Source organism: Scardinius erythrophthalmus (genome assembly GCF_964197995.2).
Source record: "Scardinius erythrophthalmus genome assembly, chromosome: 25".
NCBI classification, from domain to species: Eukaryota; Metazoa; Chordata; class Actinopteri; order Cypriniformes; family Leuciscidae; genus Scardinius; species Scardinius erythrophthalmus.
The window spans coordinates 23,581,401-23,603,465 of record NC_138245.1 but is presented as its reverse complement, the minus strand read 5'-3'; the positions used below and the strand labels follow the sequence as shown (position 1 = coordinate 23,603,465).

The 22,065-nt window shown below is 37.8% G+C and overlaps 1 protein-coding gene across 1 annotated transcript in view; it reads left to right on the top strand.

The window, feature by feature from the left end:
* Positions 1-14,336, top strand: part of chd5 (chromodomain helicase DNA binding protein 5) — a 34,952-nt gene extending 20,616 nt beyond the window's left edge. Inside the window, exons 20-40 of the mRNA XM_081356977.1 lie at positions 21-152; positions 710-827; positions 926-1,050; positions 1,532-1,778; positions 1,870-2,042; positions 3,443-3,617; positions 3,709-3,795; positions 4,413-4,501; positions 4,589-4,722; positions 4,808-4,952; positions 7,759-7,918; positions 8,023-8,102; positions 8,185-8,380; positions 8,466-8,552; positions 9,122-9,274; positions 9,401-9,509; positions 10,899-11,031; positions 11,110-11,305; positions 12,451-12,614; positions 12,720-12,846; positions 13,744-14,336. Of these exons, the coding sequence (XP_081213103.1) occupies positions 21-152; positions 710-827; positions 926-1,050; positions 1,532-1,778; positions 1,870-2,042; positions 3,443-3,617; positions 3,709-3,795; positions 4,413-4,501; positions 4,589-4,722; positions 4,808-4,952; positions 7,759-7,918; positions 8,023-8,102; positions 8,185-8,380; positions 8,466-8,552; positions 9,122-9,274; positions 9,401-9,509; positions 10,899-11,031; positions 11,110-11,305; positions 12,451-12,614; positions 12,720-12,846; positions 13,744-13,871 (2,958 nt within the window). The 3' untranslated portion in view covers positions 13,872-14,336. The remainder of the gene's footprint in view (positions 1-20; positions 153-709; positions 828-925; positions 1,051-1,531; positions 1,779-1,869; positions 2,043-3,442; positions 3,618-3,708; positions 3,796-4,412; positions 4,502-4,588; positions 4,723-4,807; positions 4,953-7,758; positions 7,919-8,022; positions 8,103-8,184; positions 8,381-8,465; positions 8,553-9,121; positions 9,275-9,400; positions 9,510-10,898; positions 11,032-11,109; positions 11,306-12,450; positions 12,615-12,719; positions 12,847-13,743) is intronic.
* Positions 14,337-22,065: the final 7,729 nt, after the last annotated feature.

Here is a 22,065-nt window from a genome sequence, read left to right as displayed (position 1 = left end):
TTTCATTTTTATGCATGCAGGAAGCTCCGGTCTTACCCAACGGTTCTTACGACGGTAACCTCCTGGTGAAATCCTCAGGGAAACTCACCCTGCTTCAGAAGATGCTAAAAAAACTCAAAGACGAAGGGCACAGGGTTCTTATCTTCTCTCAGGTATAGTGTGTGGTATTTATTCCCTCTTTTGAAGCTCAAAATGCCATGTGAATATGGACTTGCCTCAATTTCAATGGAAGATTAATTAGATGGTAAACTGTGAATAGAAAATAAAAGTGGAGCTCATTCATCTTTTAAATGGAGTTGACAAATGAAAAGGCGGAGCCTATATTTATCTCTGCTTTGTTGTTTAGTCCTCTGACTTTTTTCCCTCCCATTTTAAATTGCCTGTGGAATCAATGCATCCATTAATTTGATGAATGGCACAGGTAAAGGGGGGTTGTCTCGATGAGACTTCATTTTTCCACCCTTTTCTTTTCTAAGTGCTTGAGAATAAACATACATATTAATGTTATAGTTGTTTCTTCAGTCTTTTAAGCGTGATTAAAGGGGAGTGCCGTACTTCTGTCCCCTCTTGTTGTTGTATTTTGCATGGATAGAATTAAGTATGAGCCGGCAAGCCAGGTTTGCTTTACATTGTGCTTAATGCTGCCATTTTTCCCTTTGTTGGATAATGGTATCTTTTCACTGTTCATCACTGTTGATCCCTCTCTCAGATGACAAAGATGCTGGATTTGCTAGAGGACTTCCTGGAGTTTGAGGGGTATAAATATGAGCGTATTGACGGGGGCATCACAGGGGGGCTGCGACAGGAGGCCATCGATCGATTTAACGGTGAGGATGCCGGCAGTAAACCTGCAGTGATGTCTGTGCGTGTGTGGGATAGTGGATACTAAGGCACTCATACTGACTGTGTGTCACCCTGTGTGCAGCACCCGGGGCTCAGCAGTTCTGTTTTCTGCTCTCTACGCGTGCTGGAGGATTGGGCATCAATCTGGCAACCGCAGACACCGTGATCATATATGACTCTGACTGGAACCCACACAATGATATTCAGGTAATGCAAACACCAGTGCTGGGGAAGTAAACTGTGTAGTTAAAATACTATTAAACGTATTTAACTGCACTACAAGCTACTAGCAAAAACTGAAGCTATCTAAAGTGATCTAATTTATATATATATATATATATATGAATTGTATTAAAAATATATATGTTTATGTATATGAGATATTTTATATATACAGTATGTATATAAATATATACAGTACACTATATAAAAATACTATATATAAATTGACAGTTTAATCTTGATGCTTAATGTTTACAGCTAGAAAATATGAAAATAACAATAACTATATATATATATGTGTGTGTGTGTATGTGTGTGTGTATATATATTATACATATAATATTGATATATTACATATTATGAAATCGTGTTTATCTATAGCTCTCCATTGTTTAATTATCACTATGTTTTTCTTGCTTGTGTTCTTCTTTCACTTTGTTTTCACCTATTCTCTTTGTCCATGCAGGCATTCAGCAGGGCGCATCGTATCGGGCAAAATAAAAAGGTGATGATCTATCGCTTTGTAACTCGGGCATCCGTAGAGGAGCGTATTACCCAGGTGGCCAAGCGAAAGATGATGCTGACCCACCTGGTGGTACGTCCTGGCTTGGGCTCTAAGACAGGCTCCATGTCTAAACAGGAACTAGACGACATCCTCAAGTTTGGCACTGAGGAGCTTTTCAAAGACGACGTGGAAGCTGCCAGGACGATGGGTAAGCTGAAGTGGTTTAAGATAAATGCTTCTGCACTTTGTTTGTGGATTTGGTGGATTCCAATAGTTGACGTCCTAAATCTTTTTTGCAGGAGACAATAAAGAAGGAGAGGAGGGTAGTGTGATACACTATGACGATAACGCCATCTCTAAACTGCTGGATCGTAGTCAGGATGCCACTGAAGACACAGAAATCCAGAACATGAACGAGTACCTGAGCTCATTTAAGGTGGCTCAGTATGTGGTGAGAGAGGAGGATGGAGAGGTGAGATACAGATGCTTTACTGTCTGTTCCTCATGCCTCTTTTTTTATTAAACAAGGGATCAAAGATGAATGGTAGCTCATCCTTTCAGAATGACTACCTTAGAAATGCTTTATTTATTTGACTCTTCTATGCTCAAGAGGGCATAGTTTTGCAAGTTGCAGCTTTTTCACAAAAGCCCCTTGGATTGTTGTTTGCTTATGGTTTTAGTATTATGTGGAGGGACGGCATTGTTCATGCTGGCAGGAAAAAAAATCTGATTATTTGGCATATCTGAATTTTTTTTTGCAGTCTGAAAAAACAAAAAATGTGCAATGCAGTGTAAACGATGTTTACACCTGTTTCATTATTTTTATTATTAAAATGATTTTTCTTTTCAATTAAACATTGAGTTGTAAATCATTTTCTTTATTTTTTGACCGGACTGCCGGTCAACAGTTTTTTTGAAAGCTTTTTTAATACTTTAACACGGAGGGATTAAATTGATCTAAAGTGGCAGTAAAACATTTATAATGTCACAGAAGATTTCTGTTTCAAATAAATGCTGTGCTTCTGAACTTTCTATTCATTAAAGAATTCAGCTTTGCCATCACAAGAATAAATAAAAAATAAAAGAACATTTTTTTTTTATAAAATTGTAATAATATTTCAAAATATTAATGTTTGTACTGTATGTGTATGTAATGTCATACAATGTACGCAGTATTTGGAGCTATGTTCGAACGTTCGAATGCACTTTTTTTCTATGTAGTGAATAGTCAAATGTGAGTGAGTGAGAAAGTCAGCAGTTTTGGACATGCATGTGTAAAATGTCAATTATTCTCTCATGTATCTATTGGGAGATGTCATGATAGAAAATTGTCCAGTTTTCCATCCTTTTTCCACACTGACAGACAGCTATTATCAATTTGAGAAAGTCTTTTGGGATCATGCTGATGCTTACATCATTACTTTAGCAACCCATATAGATACACAGCTGTCTGAACAAGGGAATTTGATTTCAGCAATAGAAAAATGACAGACAGTAAGTTCTAAATATACAGATTTGTGGATTTGTGTGGATTTTCTACCTTGGAGTACCCTGGTATATGAATATGGTATTCATTCAGTTCCTTGTTATACTGTATATCATACCATTATATAAGTACCATTGGTATAAGTACCATTAACCATACCTTCACTGTACCATTGGAACCTTCTTTGTTGGGCCAAAAACCTGTATTATGGAGGAAAGGCTTCATGTAGCTTAAGGGACTAAATAATACAAAAACAATTATATTATCTCATATACAAATCCCAAGTATTTAAAATTATTGTTAATCTATAATAATTATAATTATCTTAACTGAAGTCAATAAGAGACCGTGATGTATGATCTGTATTTGTGTTGGTGTTCCTGCAGGAGGAGGTCCAGAGGGAGATTATTAAGCAGGAAGAGAATGTTGATCCAGACTACTGGGAGAAGCTCCTGAGGCACCATTACGAGCAGCAGCAGGAGGATCTGGCCAGGAACCTGGGCAAAGGGAAACGCATCCGCAAACAGGTCAACTATAATGACGCCTCTCAGGAGGATCAAGGTACCCAAACACAGATGCTGACAGTGCTATAACTCAGCATAAAACTGCATATATATGTGTACAAGAATTTCCGTCTCAATCCTGTTCTCAGAATGGCAGGATGATCTTTCAGATAATCAGTCAGAGTACTCTGTCGGGTCCGAGGATGAGGATGAAGATTTTGAGGAACGACCTGAAGGTAGGCGTCCTAATTTACACGCTTCTGTTCAAAAGTTTGGGATCAGTAAGATTTTTTTTTTTTAAAGAAATGAATACTTTTATTCAGCAAGGATGCATAAAATTGATCAAAAGTAACAGTTAAGATATTTCTAACATTAAAAAACGATTTCTATTTCAAATAAACACTGTTATTTTGAACTTTCTATTCATCAAAAAATCCCGGAAAAAGTTAGGAAATCTCGGTTTCCATATAATATTAAGGTTTTCAACATTTATAATAATAAAAATTGTTTCTTGAGCACCAAATCAGCATATTAGAATGATTTCTGATGGATCATGTGACACTGGAGACCGGAGTAATGATGCTTAAAATTCAGCTTTGCCATCACAGGAATACATTTTAAAATATATTAAAATAGAAATAGTAATAAATAGAAATTATTTGTTATTTTATTTATAAATAATTTCACAATAGATTAAATAAATGCAGCCTTGGTGAGCACAAGAGACTTCTTTCAAAAACATAAAAATAAAAATCTGACCCCACATTTTTGGACAGTAGTGTATGCTTGATGGCAGACATCTTGGCAGTACTTGGAGACTTTCAGTCAGCTAAATGAGTTACTTTTCCTCCAGGAGGACGCAGACAATCTCGCAGACAGTTGAAGAGTGATCGGGACAAACCGTTGCCGCCGTTGCTGGCTAGAGTTGGTGGAAATATAGAGGTGAATCTTCTTACAATATTATGAAAAGTGTATTGTGTAATTCCTTTCATCAGGTGAAGCTTTGGCTATTTCCCTTTGGGATTTTAGGTATTGGGATTTAACGCCCGGCAAAGGAAAGCTTTCCTGAATGCGATTATGCGCTGGGGAATGCCCCCACAAGATGCCTTCAACTCTCACTGGCTGGTCCGTGACCTGAGAGGGAAAAGTGAAAAGGAGTTCAGGTATGTGTGTGTCTCTCTGCTATAGTCTGTTCATATTTTTTTCTGCATTTTCATTCGTTGGTCTTTATTCCTGTGTGTTTTTCAGGGCTTATGTGTCTCTGTTCATGAGGCACCTGTGTGAGCCGGGGGCAGATGGAGCAGAGACATTTGCAGATGGGGTCCCGAGGGAAGGCCTGTCCCGCCAACACGTTCTCACCCGGATCGGTGTCATGTCTCTGGTGCGCAAGAAGGTGATGAATTACTTACTGCATTTTATGTGCACTGTTTTGATGGAATTATTAGATACTCCTGGGCAAAAAAAACAAATGGGTCACAATGGCTAAACACTAAGCTTTTAATTGTCTGAACCACAAATTATTGAGCTAGGAAATTAACAAAATTTAAGCAAATGCACAACTTAAAAAAAGCCACCCATAGAAAAATGGATTGCTCAGAGGCTTAGTTGTGATTCCCGTATATCTCTTATTTTAGTATCAACAATGTCTCAGATGTTTCTCCTAAAATTCCTTAGGATAAATAAAAGTAGACACAAATGAGACATGAGAAATGTTTGAGAGAAAAAGAGCCAAAACTGAGAATGTGGTAGAAGAAACATAGAACATCTCTTTATTGTCTTGCCGTAATCTCTTTCAAGACTCAGATGTTGCTCTTTTTAAGCTTAGGAGACTTAGTTGTGATTCTCAAATATCTCTCATTTTAGTATCAACAGTGTCTCAGATGTTTCTCCTAAACACATGAAAAAGTTCTGAGAAAAAGGAGTAACATGGGAGATCTCTTTATTGTCTTGCCAAGGTCGCTCTTTTTGTATTATTATTATCATCATATTATTACTGTTATTATTGAGATTTTGTCTGAAACTTTGGAGGAGACACATATGAGACCACCGGGGTCTTTAGTTTAGGAGAAAAATCTGAGCACATTGTGTGATATTATTGAGGTCTCTTCTAAACTTTCAGAGACAAATACGAGAGTTCCAGTTTCTCTAGCTGAGGAGAAAAATATGATCATGGTGTGTGATGTTGAGATCTTGTCTGAAACTTTAGAGGAGACAAATGTGAGCGATGCAGAGTCTCCAGCTAAGGAGAAAAATATGAGCACAGTGTGTGATGATGATGAGATCTCTTCTAAAACTTTAAAGGAGACCAATATGAGAGTGTTAGAGTTGTGAGAAGCAGGAGACTCAAGCGAAAGTCTCCATTTGATGTTAAATTAGCCTCATTTTTGTCTAAGAGAAACATTTGAGATGTTAATGATCTCATTTTGTATTTTTATTTCCTCTGGGCATTGCTGTCTCAGAAAAACATTAAAGGCAGAATGAAGTTTTTGCAGATAATGGATAGTTGTGTGTGGAGTGATGAATCACAATGAAACACGAGTTGCATGGTGATGCTACAGAGCTGTGTCTTCAAAAATCTGCTGAGAAATATTATAATAAATGCATCTTTACCACAGTGAAGCATGGAGGAAGAGGTGTCATTGTGTGGGAGCCTTTTTAGCTGCTGGTATTGGTGAGCTACTTCACTGTGAATAGTCATTTAATGCTTTGGAGTACCGGAGAATATTGCAGAATGGCTGGCTTCCCACAATTGATCAGATGTTATTTTTCAACAGGACAATGTTCATGCAGTTATTTTATCTACAGTAGTTGTGCTAATTTCCTGACCAGCGATTTGTAATTAAAATGGTTAAGCCCAGTTGTAATTTAATGTAAATTTAGGTTGTATAAACACACACGAAGATGAAGATTAAGGCAAAAAGGTAATATTGTAATAAAGGGGACATATCATGAAAATCTGACTTTTTCCATGTTTAAGTGCTATAATTGGGTCGCCTGTGCATCTACCAACCCTGAAAATGTGAAAAGTGACAACCCAGTAACCCAGTTGTTTTGGCTAGCCTTTCTCGGCAAACATGTCAAATAAGCCAATCAGATTTCGCTCCCCCTCTGACGTAGGAAGGGGATCTTATTATAATATTTCCACCCCTTAATCTGCATGTTTCCACCCACGGCGGCGCCATTTGGTTTATAACAGTGTAACCAGTTCTAACGTAATGGCAAAAATTGGGGCAAAGCATGCAAACTGTTCTGTCGCTGCGGCACAGACGAGCACTGAACACTATTTGACCAAAAAATATCACAGCTGTCTTATAAAGACCTCAGGGAACTGTCAACTTGTGTAAAAGTTAAACATGACAGTCGATGAGATGAATCAATGTAACTCTACAACAACTACATAAATGTATCCACTAACCATTCAGAAACATCCAGGTGCGTCTAAAAGTTGCAACCTCTTGTTATTGTTGAGATTTGACTGAAATTCGCTGAAATTTGTTATTGCCGGAATCTCCAATAGTATCCAAAGCTTGTGTAAACAATCGGCCCTCTTCTGAACCAGGTGGAGCAGCAGCTCATTTGCATTTAAAGGGACACACACAAAAACGGCACAATTTTGGTCACACCCAAAAAGAGGCAACTTTGTCAAGCTATAATATATGATCTGGGGGGTATTTTTGAGCTGAAATTTCACAGACACATTCTGGGGACACCATAGATTTATAATACATCTTGTGAAAAGGGGCATAATATGTCACCTTTAATAAATCCAACGGGTAATGCAAACAGGAACATAGCAACATACAATACATCCACTAAAGACAACACCGGACACTTAACTGACAGAGAACCGAACATACAGTACAGTATATACAGGTCATGATGATGGTGATGATTGAGTTCACAGCTGAACATAATTCAGTGTCCGTGACAAAGGCAGACGATGACGAAACACAACGAGTCCAAAGTAACGTGATTGTGACACCCAGGAGTGTATATGAACTGCTTAAATATGTATTGTTAGCAAATTATGTTTAAATACCCTGATTTTTTTTTTTTTTTCTAGCAATACATATTAAATATGCATCCAAATTAAGCAGGCCTTTAAAATTTAAATAAAATACATTTTTATTTTTAAAATAAATTTGACAAACGAAAACTACTTATATTTTCTCTTGCTCTTGTTTTTGTTGTGTATGTAGGTTCATGAGTTTGAGCATGTAAATGGGAAGTTTAGTACACCAGATTTGATTCCTGTGGGATTGGAGCTGAAAAAACTCACTGAAAGTGTCTCATCGGACCCCAACACGCCTGTTCCTGCCAGCCCGGTTCCGACTCAACCCAGCACACCTGTCCCTTCAGGTGTGTGAGAGTGTGTGTGTTCTATATAATGAAATGCTGGTGGTTTGTGGTTAATTAGACAGTAATATTTGCTTTTTTTTTTTTTTTTTTTTTTTACAAAAAAGATAAGACGGAGTCGGTGTCCGGTTCTCAAGAAGACAAGGAGATTACAGAACCAGAGAGCACCAAATCGCTGGACACTGAGGTCAGACTAAAGTCATCAAGATTTATCTCCTCTGTCTCTCATTTCACTTGTCTTTATTGAAATGTATCTCTTCTCACATCAGCCAGTTATACCAGACCCCTCCCCTGCACCAGAGAAGACCAGTGAGGGAGAAGAGTCAAAGAGCGGCAGTCCAGAGGAGAAACGAATAGAAGAGAACGAGAAGAATGACACCCCTCCTGTTCCTTCAGAGTCATCGTCCAATCAAGCACAGCCGCCCACTAAGCCCAGTGAGCAGTCAGCCAATCAGACACCTTTGGGTAAGGATTCTTCACCATGCATATAATGATTCTATGAAGCATTTCTTTCAATAAACAAAATTTTAAAATATTTTGTGTATTTAAGACTGCGGTAAAGGGAAAGAAACTTCTCCGGAGAGAGGGGAACATAAACCCAGCCCAGTAAAATTAGACGAAAAGGAGCTAAAACCAGGTCAGTATTTGTGGCATTTGTTTATGATGCTTCCAAAAAAAACAAAACAAAAAAAGAATAAAACGGATCACCGAGATTGCAGATCCATTTTATCTTCAAATTAGAATCTTAAAATGAGCACTTTCTACACAATAGGGCCTGAAACTTTTTTTTTTCAACAAATGGTCAGTTAAAAGAGGTGTCTTTAGATAGTTTGTCTCCCTCAGGAGGTCAAAATAAATATTACTTGTTTTGTTTCATTCATTTTCTTTGCATTTTGTTGTGAAACCCTGCAACCAAAATGTCTGAATATTGTTTAAAACCCTGATTTGTGGTTTTTGTATTTTTCTAGCATTACAAATTCTACAGAAATCCAAAAAAATAGACAACATTTGGAAAATAAATCAAATTAAAAATAGAATAAAATAAAATAAATTCAGACCAAGTATAAATTGGGACCCAATACTTTGGGACCAAATGTTGGTTTGTATTTATTGATAAATTTGTATTTCCCATAAATAAAAGTAAATAAATAAATAAAAATAATAATATTTTTCTGCTTGCTGATTTTTTTTATTTATTTTTTGCAGCCATTCCTGATGATTTAAAGTCTGAAGAACAAATTGTGAACCAATTGAACGGAGAGAAAGATGCGAGGGACGACACAGACGAGAGCCACAGAGATGACAAGAACAGCGTCAAGACTCGGTTCATGTTCAACATCGCAGATGGAGGATTCACAGGTGAGTTGCAGTCTTATTGATGTCGTTCTGATTTGCTGTCTCGTGGACAGCGGATTCAGAATTCCATGTGAATTTTTGCAGAGATAAAGAATGCATGGATGTGCATGATTGTTTTTGTGTGTTCAGAATTACACACACTGTGGCAGAACGAGGAACGCGCAGCTGTGTCATCTGGCAAAATATACGACATCTGGCACCGTCGCCATGACTACTGGCTGCTGGCTGGCATCGTAACGTATCCTTACCTGTTCTCTCCATAGAGCTTTTGAGCTGTCTTGATATTGCTATAATAATGGTTTCTATCTTACTATAATTGTGTTTTCGTTTTGTTGTTTTTGTTCTTTCCTTTTCTTAATGTAGTTACAAGCATAACTGAGTGTGATGTACCAATTTTAATATATGGAATGGTAAAGTTCAGAAATTAAATTTTTTAAAAAGAAACTGCCATTTACACTGCCATTTCTTTTGTTTTTGAAAGAAGTCTAATGCTCAAAGGCTGCATTTATTTGATCAAAAAGATATTAAATTAATAATTGTTAATTTATTTTCAAATGCAGGGTTCGTACAAGGTGCTTAAAGTACTTGAAGTGCTTGAAATTGACTTTTTGAAATTTAAGTCCTGCAAAACCCTTTTTTATGAAGAGGTACTTGAAAAGTGCTTGAATTATTGAAAGACAATATGTATGAAATTAGAGTTTAATTTTTTCTATGAAACTATATTTTCATGCAAATAGAACATCTGATAAAGATATAAAGACAATTTGCATGACTACAAATGTGATATTGCTTATAAATATCCAAGTATATGATACAGCTTTCATTCATCATGTCAATCATATATTCATGGGGAAAAAATCAGTTTGAATAAGGAAAGCGATATATTCGTCATAGTATGGTTAACCATTAAATGGTTAATGGTGCCACAGTCATTGCATACTTTGCATGTGCTGCACTTTGTTTTATTGGTATATGTTTATTTATCTGTTTATCTTTTTTTAGAATTTGAATTTGTTTTAAAAAGTGATATCTATGATTGAAGTCTTTGAAAACCAAAAAAGTAGAGCTCGAAAAGTCCTGGAATTTCATTTTACAGTATCTGTAAGAACCCTGAAAATGTAATTTATTCCTGTTATGACAAAAGCTGAATTTTCAGCAGCCATTACTCCAGTTTTCAGTGTCACATGATCCTTAAGAAATCATTCTTATACAGTATGCTGATTTTGTGCTCAAGACTCAATTCCTATTACTATGAATGTTAGAAACGGTTGAGCTGCTTAATATTTTTGTGGAATTCAAGATACATTTTCAGCATTCTTTGATGAATAGAATGTTCAAAAGAACAACATTGATATGAAATAGAAATCTTTTATAATATTATAATTATTTTTACGGTCACTGAACAATTTAATGCATTCTTGCTGATTCAAAGCGTAAATACATTTTACTTTTACTGACCCCAAAAGATTTTTTTTTTTGTCTTTTAAAATAGCTCACCCAACATGTTCTTTAAAGTGCTGTTTTTCACACACAGACAAATCATTACCACTTTGGGTTGTGTGCTTTATTGCAGTTGTGTGTAAAACCTTTTTAGTAAATAAGGTAATCCTTAACCAGGTACTCTCAGACATGGCTATGCCCGCTGGCAGGACATTCAGAATGACCCACGGTACACCATTCTCAATGAGCCTTTCAAGACTGAAATGCACAAAGGGAACTATTTAGAAATGAAGAATAAATTTCTCGCCAGACGTTTTAAGGTACAAGTTATTATGTGTTTTATTTGAATTCAATCAAAAGATTCTATCATATTCACGTATTCTTCATTCACGTTTTAGCTCCTGGAGCAGGCTTTGGTAATCGAGGAGCAGCTTCGGCGCGCGGCGTACCTGAATATGACTCAGGACCCCAGTCACCCTGCCATGGCCCTCAACACGCGTTTCGCAGAGGTGGAGTGCCTGGCTGAGTCCCATCAGCACCTCTCCAAAGAGTCCTTGGCTGGTAACAAGCCAGCCAATGCTGTGCTGCACAAAGGTGTTATTCTAAAAATAAAATTAACACCCTGATGCTTAGAAGCTTTATAAACCGAATAAAAACTAAATGTACACTACTGTTCAAAAGTTTGGGTTCAGTAAGATTTTGAATGTTTTTGAATTAAGTCTCTTATGCTCATCAAGACTACAGTTAAAAATGTTTTATTTATAATTATGTTTTTTGAATTTTCATTATAATACAAATATAACGAGACATCACAAAAAATACAATAAAATAACATAAAGGAACACCAATAGCTCAGATTTTTATATAAAACAGGACTAAAACAGATTAGAGAATAAAACAAAACAATAACATATTTCAAAAAGATGCAGAAGAGGACAAAGGTTCAATGTCCAGAGAGTTATATAATTACAAAATTCCTTGTAATATATTAGGGCGAATATGAGTTTCCAAATAGTGCTCCAGGGGAATCAACTCAAAAATGAGCTTAAATGGAGATTTATCACTGATCCAATTAAGTAATTTTTTTTAAAAAAACAGAATATTATACAATGTCTTGTTAGCAGATGAAACAATGCGTCCATTAGATATACCCAACACCACTGACACTGGGTCAAAATCCAACTGAATATTAAAGATCTTTTCACATTTTAAAATGTAATGTATTCTTGTGGTGGCAAAGCTGAATTTTCATCAAATCTTCAGTGTCGCATGATCCTTCAGAAATCATTCTAATATGCTGATTGTCACTTGTAGTTAATGCAACCCTTAGGAAGATGCGTGACGCAGAATGAGCGATAATATCATACTTTTAATGAACATGATGAGAACTCAGGCACTACACGACCAACATAATGTTAACGAGAGACTCTGAATTGAGGAAGACGGAAGGCATAAATACACAGTGGAAGGTAATCAAAGGAACAGGCGCGCAACTAATAAGAACTAATGAAGAACTCGGGCAATGACAATGAAAAACCTAATATTTTCATTATTTGATGAATAGAAAAATGTGATTGGTTTCAAATAGAAATCTTTTGTAACATTATAAATGTCTTTACTGTAATTTTTGATCAATTTAATGTATCCTTGCTGAATAAAACTCTGTAACTCCAACTGTAAATTTCTTTGATAGTTTTATTTTATTATTATTATTTTGATATTCACTGGTGTTGTTTCAGTGTTGAATCAGCTGGAGGAGCTGTTAAGCGATATGAAGGCTGACGTGACGCGGTTGCCCTCCATGCTTTCGCGGGTCCCACCCGTGTCCGCCCGGCTCCAGATGTCAGAGCGGGGCATCCTCAGCAGGCTCACCAGCCGGGGCAACGAGCCGCCACCTCAGCAGGTGACACGTCTCTTGCCATATGTGTAGTCCATACAATATGAATAATAAATGGGCCTTATGTGAATGAACCTTTATATTAGAATGTTCTGTTTCATCTCCCCTAAGCCTTTCCCTCAGGGCTCTTTCAGCTGTTCTCAGATGTATAATAGCAGTTTTGCCGGAGGGTTCCGTGGACCTGGAGGCACAGCGATGGTGAACTACAGCCAGATGCCCCTGGGGCCGTACGTCAGTGGTTAGTGGCCTACATTAGTCTTGAAATGAATATTTTGTTGTATGAATATCTGAACATGCAACATAAAAAAAAAGAAGAAAAAGAATAGAGCCTCTGCTTTAAAAAAAAAGTTTTATTCTAGCTTCATGCATTCTTTTTTTTAATCAACACTTGAATTGTAAGTTTCATTAAAACAGCAACATTTTGAACAAAAAGCTGATAAAATTGCTTTTTTTCCCCAAAGACTACAGTGTGCATAAGCAATGCTTTAATTGTTTGTTTCTGCTCCTTTGTGTACTAAATGCAACTAAGAGCCATGTTGTTAATGTAAACTAAAACTATTAAATATTAAGCTATAAAATATGAAATATATGAAATAAAATATAAATATTAGGAGGAAAAACTTTAAAAACTAAAATACGTATAATTCTGAAAAAGTTGAAGTACTAAAATTACTAAAAATCTATAAAGAGATATTTAAATTATGACATATGCACATAGCAAAATTACTAAAACAAACTAAAAAATGTAAAAAAACCCACAAGAACAATAACTATAAAGATAACTATATTAGCGTTCACACCAGCGGACGGTATCGTTTATTCTAAGCGCGTGCTTGTCCGCCGCTTTACAGCAGGATGGATTCTGATTGGCTGTCAATATTTTATTGTTCAACAGCTGGATAAAAAACGTTCTGAAAGTGATTCCAACTATATCGTTGCCGTTATCGTTATAGCTGTGGTGTGAACTCTGCTATTCTTTAATATTGAGAAAGATTTTTTAGAACTATATCTTTATCGTTCTCTTTATCGTCCTTGGTGTGAACGGGCCTTACCTGGTGACCACTGAGAAAGTAATAACTAAAGGCAGTAACTAGGTTTAATATATGGAAGTATAATTCTGCTGTTTTCTTCTTAGCGTCCTCAAACGGACCTCCGGCACCAACCAGCTACCTGGAGAAGAAGTCCAGTGATGCTCTGCGAGATGTGGCCACCCCTGATTTGAAATCAGGCAAACCCAGCGATGTTATATGCATCGAGGACTAGCCCGCAGCCATTCCATCCTCTGTCTGTACGACACAGACAGAACCGTGGAGAACTCCTCCAAACAACAAATATTAAACAGCGAACCTTATCAGTTGCACTTTTTGTCTTTCAGAATCTGTACTTGTATACGCCTACAAGTTTTATTCGGTAGAGTTCCGTTTCTCTTTCATTCTTTTTTAACTTCTGCGATACGAAAGTCTTGATCGATTAAGGAGAGACTGAGGACGCTTATGTAGAGGGCACCATTGTTCTGACAGTCCTTTGAGCTTTGTTTTTATATTATTATTTTTACATCATGATGTGTTTTTCTTGATGGCCATGAAGGACATTTTCATCTCTGCTAACATTGAGCCATCTGGAGGTGCTACTTGTTCCTGGCCTGCTCAAGGACCGGACGTCCCACCTCTGGGTTCATTTGCAGCCTCTGCTTTGCTCCTGGTTCTGCTCATGAATGGTGTGTTATTGCTGCCCCTGCAGGTTATTGCTGTGTAGTGCATCTAAAAACAGAATAGTGCAATGACTGTAATTTTTTCTCTGGAATACTTCAGATGATTTTACTACGGAAGAGGATTAGGGCCAGGCAATAATAAAAAAAATAAAACCATCTCGAGATTAAAGTCATTATAATGCGAGATTAAACTCGTTAAATTTCGAGAAAAAAAGTCGAAACACAATCTTGAGAATAAACTCATTAAATATTGAGAATAAAGTCGTTGTGTTTCGAGAAAAAAACTCGTTAAATTTCGAGAAAAAAAGTCGAAATACAATCTTGAGAATAAACTCATTAAATATTGAGAATAAAGTCGTTGTGTTTCGAGAAAAAACTCGTTAAATTTCCAGAAAAAAGTCGAAATACAATCTTGAGAATAAACTCATTACATTTCGAGAATAAAGTCGTTGTGTTTCGAGAAAAAACTCGTTAAATTTCGAGAAAAAAGTCGAAGAATTGTGAGAATAAACTCGTTAAATGTCGAGAATAAAGTCGTTGTGTTTCGAGAAAAAAAGTCGAAATGAAATGTAACGTTAGAGAATAACGCATTTGATCAGTGTTCATTGCATAACCTGATAGAGGACATGACAGAGTTAGATCACTTAGACAATCTATATTTTTGACTTTCTTTCAGTAACAAAGAATAGAACATTAGGTCTAGGTCGGCTAGGTGTTTTTAGAAGAAAAAATCAGTCCAATTTGCGCGATGTACTCGCTTTTGTCCAACATGAAATTCATGGAGGTTTCGTGGTTTCCCAGGATACCATAAGACGCATTATTAAACTTGTTGATCCTCAAGGTGTGGAATTTCGACGAAGGAGACGCTTGAGAAGACGCCACTTGCGCTGGCCCAAATACACTCTGGCATATGGAAAGCTATGATAAACTAAAACCGTACAGCATTGCCATTAATGGCTGTATAGATGGTTACAGTCGTTACATTCTGTGGATGGAGGCGTACACAAACAACAACGATTAATAATGTGTCTTATGGTATCCTGGGAAACCACGAAACCTTGATGAGGTTGATATCAGTAGGCTATGCAATGAACACTGATCGAATGCGTTATTCTCTACATTTCATTTCGACTTTTTTTCTCGAAACACAACGACTTTATTCTCGAAATTCAATGAGTTTATTCTCAAGATTGTATTTCGACTTTTTTTCTCGAAATTTAACGAGTTTTTTTCTCGCAACACAACGACTTTATTCTCGATGTTTAATGAGTTTATTCTCGAGATTGTATTTCGACTTTTTTTCTCGAAATTTAACGAGTTTTTTCTCGCAACACAACGACTTTATTCTCGATATTTAATGAGTTTATTCTCAAGATTTTATTTCGACTTTTTTTCTCGAAATTTAACGAGTTTAATCTCGCATTATAATTACTTTAATCTCGAGATGGTTTTATTTTTTTATTATTGCCTGGCCCTAATCCTCCTCCGTATTTTACAGTGTGTCACCACTAATGTTTTTTTTTTTATTTTTTTTTTATTGTACTATATATATATATATATATATATATATATATATATATATATATATATATATATATATTTTTTTTTTTTTCATTTTACATTTATTCTTTGAGAAGAAAAAGAGTGTTGGCCCAGTTTAAATGGTGCTTTTAGTGATTTTATTTCATTAAAACATTTTTTAGCCCTAAGGAAATTAATAGTAGGCCTACTTTTGAAAAACTATTTAAAACAGTGTACACTCAAATGAATTAGCAGCCTAATACAAGCTTGGGATGCTTCATTCAAGATCACGTGACCTGCTAAATAATACGCACTAAACAATAATTTCAGATTGCACCTAAAAGCGGTTATAAATCAATGGCATATGGAATGTTTTCGTGAACTGAGAGCTGATGGTTTTGAAAAATCAGAAAAACATCCCAATTGTGGTGTTTGCTGTCAAACATTAGAGCTTACCAACAACTTTAAAGGAATGTTTAATTTTTATTTGAAATGCAATGTGAACTCTATTGACATCATCTGTGGCAAGCTGTAGAATACCACAGAAATGATTTTGTCCCTCGGTTTGTAAAAAACAAAACAAAAGTATTTATAATAATTCATTTGCTATGTAAGTCTATGGGGAAATTGTACAGGGTCAGAATAAATGTTACAATGTACATTATCGTGACTTTTTACATGAAACAAACTCCGCCCATAATTCCATGTCTGGAAATGTTTTGGTATATAAAAGAAGTCTCACTTAAAAGGACAATTTATAGATTGAAATTTATTTTATGTAAATGTACTTTTTTTTATTATATATTATTCAGAAAATTATTCATGTAGATGCTTAAACAAAAATAAGTTTCACATTTTTGCTTTTAAACACTCTCAAAGGATAAAGACCTTTTGTTTGATTTTACAAATTGAGGGACAAGCCAAACTATATTCTGTAGTTATCAACGGCATGCCTGAAATATTTCTACAAGTTTTTCATTTCAAAGTGAATTCAGATCCACAGGAATATTTGTGCAGTGTTTCCAACTTGTTCCTGAATGGGCTCACATGCGGACACACTGAATTTGTAAACTTAATTACCCACATTTTGTATTATTATTATCATATTCTTTCTATTGTCAGATGCAGTTTGCTTGACATTTTGTAAAAACTTGGACCCTAAGTGCGTCGGTTTACTAAGCCGAGCTTATGGATAGTATTGACATGATTGTTCTGGTGCCATAAGTGGTGTGGATATGGATTTTTTTTTTTCGTTTAAATCTGAAATGATTTTGCCTTGTGTAACTGTGTTTTAAGCAGCGCACTTTATATGGAGATCGGATGTGACCATAGAGATGACATCTCCTATGGGCCATTTCAAACGCAGTAGAAACCTCCTTCAATAACTCGTATACTCAGTTTCAGTCTGTGATAGTCATGTTAATTAATGTAGATGAAGTATTTTGTTTGTTTTCTGCATCTCAGCATCAATGTAAATGGCACTGAAGTGTCATGGCTGACCGTAAATGTGATCATAGTTTCTTTTGCAGTAGTTTTAACTTAAGGGGTTCAAGATGATGGGGTGTGTGTGTGTGTGTGTATGGGGTGGGGGGACCAATGAAATACAAAGGCAGCCTCAAGAGTCAAGGGAACTTAAACCCAAGGTTATAAAGAGAGAGCCAGCAGCATAAAATGTGTTGTGAAATTAAGTTTTGTTTTTATCCTGTGTGATGAGTTTACACCATTTCATTTATTCTTTTTTATAACAGTATCGATATTGACATTGAGCTCCATTTAAATGCAATCAAACTGAAGCCAAAATGAATGTATGGAGTATTTAAAAAAAGCTTCAGTCTAATGTTAGAAGTCTCTTCATTCAAGTACATACTAGGCTTCAAAAGCTACCAAAAGATCCTGGTCAAGACACCTTTGTTGCAATGAACATGCATGTGAGATGTCTTCAGATTCCTTTGGACCAGAGAGATCTTTGTCCTGGTTTCTAAACAGCTATGAGCAAAACAATATTGCTATTCTGCAGAGATAAGAATATGGAAAACACAAGTGAACTACCATCATTTCACTTTGTACTCAGTGTATTTGTTTAATGTGTTTTAATAAATTCTCTCCAATAAGATTCTTGGTCTGTTTCTTTTTAATTTAATTCACTTTTTAATTATGTTTGCTTCTAATTCAAATGTTTGTGGATTATGGGGGAATAATATATATATATTTCTTTCATGTTTTAGCATTCTGGTGGGCACTTTGACCCCTCTCACTGCAGTGCCAGTTGTTGGAAGACTGCATGTATTTGGAAATCTAAGCAATTCTTGCCGCTTGCCATTCTAAAGTAAAGGATTTAGATGTTGACTGGTGCTCTTTTGTCAATGACATTAATTAAACAGTGTTTACAAGGCAGAGATCTGAAACTCGGATGTAAATAAAACTGCACTTAGGTTGAACCCTCTGGGCCCTGGAGGTGTTCTGACATTTGTGCTTATTTCAGTTACTTGTAACACTTTCATGGCTAAAGTCTTCTACAAAAACTCTTCTACAATATGTGAGCAGCATGTATGTAAAAGTTTGTACTGTTGAGAAAATGACATTTATGTGTGGTTTGTACAAAAACAAAAAGCTTTCCTCAAGTGGATTATGTTAAAATGGGCGGGTAAATGTACAGGCTTTTTCAGATCCTTCCGTCTAATTTCCGTCCGACAAAATAAGCTAATGCAATTCACACATGAACATTACCAGAGATGACCCAAAATAACAGCAGCAGGATTTGTTTCTGCCTTGACAGCTGCAAGAACGTTGAACAGTGAGCAAGTTAGAAATCAGGAATGGTAAGAACATCTTGGGTCAGTGGTCATTGGGTCAGTAGGTCGTCTTTTGTGACCGTTTGAATGCAATTGACCACACAAGCATTTACACTATGAAAGCAATCCAGTCAAATGCATTCAGCTACCTCTGGATGATGTTGAAAGTGGACAAGCTCAATACATTTTAAACCCTGTATTTAACATCAAGACAGTTTGGCCTGATTGTTGGATGCTGGACTGGTCCACAGACTGTGAGCTGGCTTGTGTTGATGGCAGGCCACTGGACTGGTTTACAGACTGTGAGCTGGCTTGTGTTGATGGCAGACCACTGGACTGGTCCACAGACTGTGAGCTGGCTTGTGCTGATGGCAGGCCACTGGACTGGTCCACAGACTGTGAGCTGGCTTGTGTTGATGGCAGACCACTGGACTGGTTTACAGACTGTGAGTTGGCTTGGGCTGGTTGTTGGATGCTGGACTGGTCCACAGACTGTGAGCTGGCTTGTGCTGATGGCAGGCCACTGGACTGGTCCACAGACTGTGAGCTGGCTTGTGCTGATGGCAGGCCACTGGACTGGTCCACAGACTGTGAGCTGGCTTGTGCTGATGGCAGACCACTGGACTGGTCCACAGACTGTGAGCTGGCTTGTGTTGATGGCAGACCACTGGACTGGTCCACAGACTGTGAGCTGGCTTGTGCTGATGGCAGGCCACTGGACTGGTTTACAGACTGTGAGCTGGCTTGTGTTGATGGCAGACCACTGGACTGGTCCACAGACTGTGAGCTGGCTTGTGCTGATGGCAGGCCACTGGACTGGTCCACAGACTGTGAGCTGGCTTGTGTTGATGGCAGACCACTGGACTGGTTTACAGACTGTGAGCTGGCTTGGGCTGGTTGTTGGATGCTGGACTGGTCCACAGACTGTGAGCTGGCTTGTGCTGGCTGCAGCCAACTAGGCTTGTATACAGACTGGTAAGATGCTTGTGATGACTGCAGGCCACTGGACTGGTCCACAGACTGTGAGCTGGCTTGTGCTGATGGCAGGCCACTGGACTGGTCCACAGACTGTGAGCTGGCTTGTGCTGATGGCAGGCCACTGGACTGGTCCACAGACTGTGAGCTGGCTTGTGCTGATGGCAGGCCACTGGACTGGTCCACAGACTGTGAGCTGGCTTGTGCTGATGGCAGACCACTGGACTGGTCCACAGACTGTGAGCTGGCTTGTGTTGATGGCAGACCACTGGACTGGTCCACAGACTGTGAGCTGGCTTGTGCTGATGGCAGGCCACTGGACTGGTTTACAGACTGTGAGCTGGCTTGTGTTGATGGCAGACCACTGGACTGGTCCACAGACTGTGAGCTGGCTTGTGCTGATGGCAGGCCACTGGACTGGTCCACAGACTGTGAGCTGGCTTGTGTTGATGGCAGACCACTGGACTGGTTTACAGACTGTGAGCTGGCTTGGGCTGGTTGTTGGATGCTGGACTGGTCCACAGACTGTGAGCTGGCTTGTGCTGGCTGCAGCCAACTAGGCTTGTATACAGACTGGTAAGATGCTTGTGATGACTGCAGGCCACTGGACTGGTCCACAGACTGTGAGCTGGCTTGTGTTGATGGCAGACCACTGGACTGGTTTACAGACTGTGAGCTGGCTTGGGCTGGTTGTTGGATGCTGGACTGGTCCACAGACTGTGAGCTGGCTTGTGCTGGCTGCAGCCAACTAGGCTTGTATACAGACTGGTAAGATGCTTGTGATGACTGCAGGCCACTGGGCCGGGACACAGACTGGTAGCAGGCCTGTCCTGGTTGTTGACCACTAGGCCAGACATCAGACTGGTATTCAGCTTGGGCTAACCGCAGGCCACTGGACTGGTCCAACGACTGGGAGCCGGACTGGGCTGGTTGGTTGATGCTGGACTGGTTCACAGACTGTGAGCTGGCTTGTACTGGTGGCAGATGACTGGGAGCTGCTCTGCACTAGTTGCTGGCTACTAGATGCCACAGACTCATTACTAGACTGTACTACAGTTTGATAGTTGAGCTGTGCTGGGTTGAGTAGAGACTCAAGGCTCACACTTGTACCCATTGCAGTCCTCACAGAACCAGAAACAAGACTGCCACTGCCAGCTGAAGAGAGCAGATATTCTTGAAGTTGACTTCCAGCATCAGAACCAGGCTTACGTATATTAGTCACTATAGTTTACACTGCTATAAACACCCTTGTGCAGCACTGTAAGTGATATTCATAGATCTTTGAGGATTGATGGGATATGACACATCATCCCACCTGTAGGAACTTTGTGGTTTCACATCATCCTTCATGGGGAAACCAGCCTCGTATACAGGATAACATACACTCCTGACAAAACCATCAACTAGAAACAAGAAAAAAGGAAATAAATCAAATAGACATGTTAGCAAACCTGAATTATAGAACTTGCCTGGATAAACCTTACCACTTCCAATATGGCCACAGACACAAAGACCGAGAAATGCCAAAGAAAAACTGTAAAAGAAAAAACTGTTCGAAAAATGCCAGTTATTAACAAATGCCAAATACTATATTTATATAAGTTAAAAGTTCACACACATACTCATGTAAGAGAAACCTCAAATGATTTCAATGAAATTCAAAGTAAGCCTCCAGAGTCAAGGGACCTTAAACCCAATGTTATAAAGATTATAAACATCATGCCCACACTTAGAGGCCGTTTACATAACGTTTTTGCCCTTCATTTACACAACAATATCGTTTTGGGAGCCTGAAAACACAAAATTTTGAAAACGGTTTTCAAAGTTGCAATTTTTTTGAAAACGATACGGTTATTGTCTTCGTTTAACCTACAGAAAAATATGAATTTGTAAAATTGGTGACCTCATGCGCATTAAATATTACGTGGTCAGTCTATAGGCGTGTAGTTTTTTTTTTTTTTACAAAGTGACCTCGCCACCTCGCCAACCACTTGCCCGGCACCAGTGGTTTTAACCGTTTTCATGGACCCGTGTGAATGGGGATCATTTTGACAACGTTGTCGTCTGTATGATGCATGGAAACGCGTATTTGAGATTGTGGGGATTCAAAGTAGGTTTAAATAATCGAAAAGTCTTTAGAATTAACTTATTACATAAAGCAACAAAACTACATAAATCATTAAATGTATTATAAATGTAATATTTTGATTAGCTTACTAATATTTTTATAATAACTGTGAAGATTAAGTGCTGTTAGACCCTCGACAGATGCACATATTATGACAACCAACCATACAAATGCCCACAAGCGACATCAATGTATATCAAATAGCTATGTGTAGACAGACACATTCAAACAAATGGGGGAATGACTCTAAAAAAAGCTGCCAATTCATTCCAAAGCATTGCTGGATCTCCAGGTCAGTAAATTACTGTACTAGTAAACTACAAGTTTTGA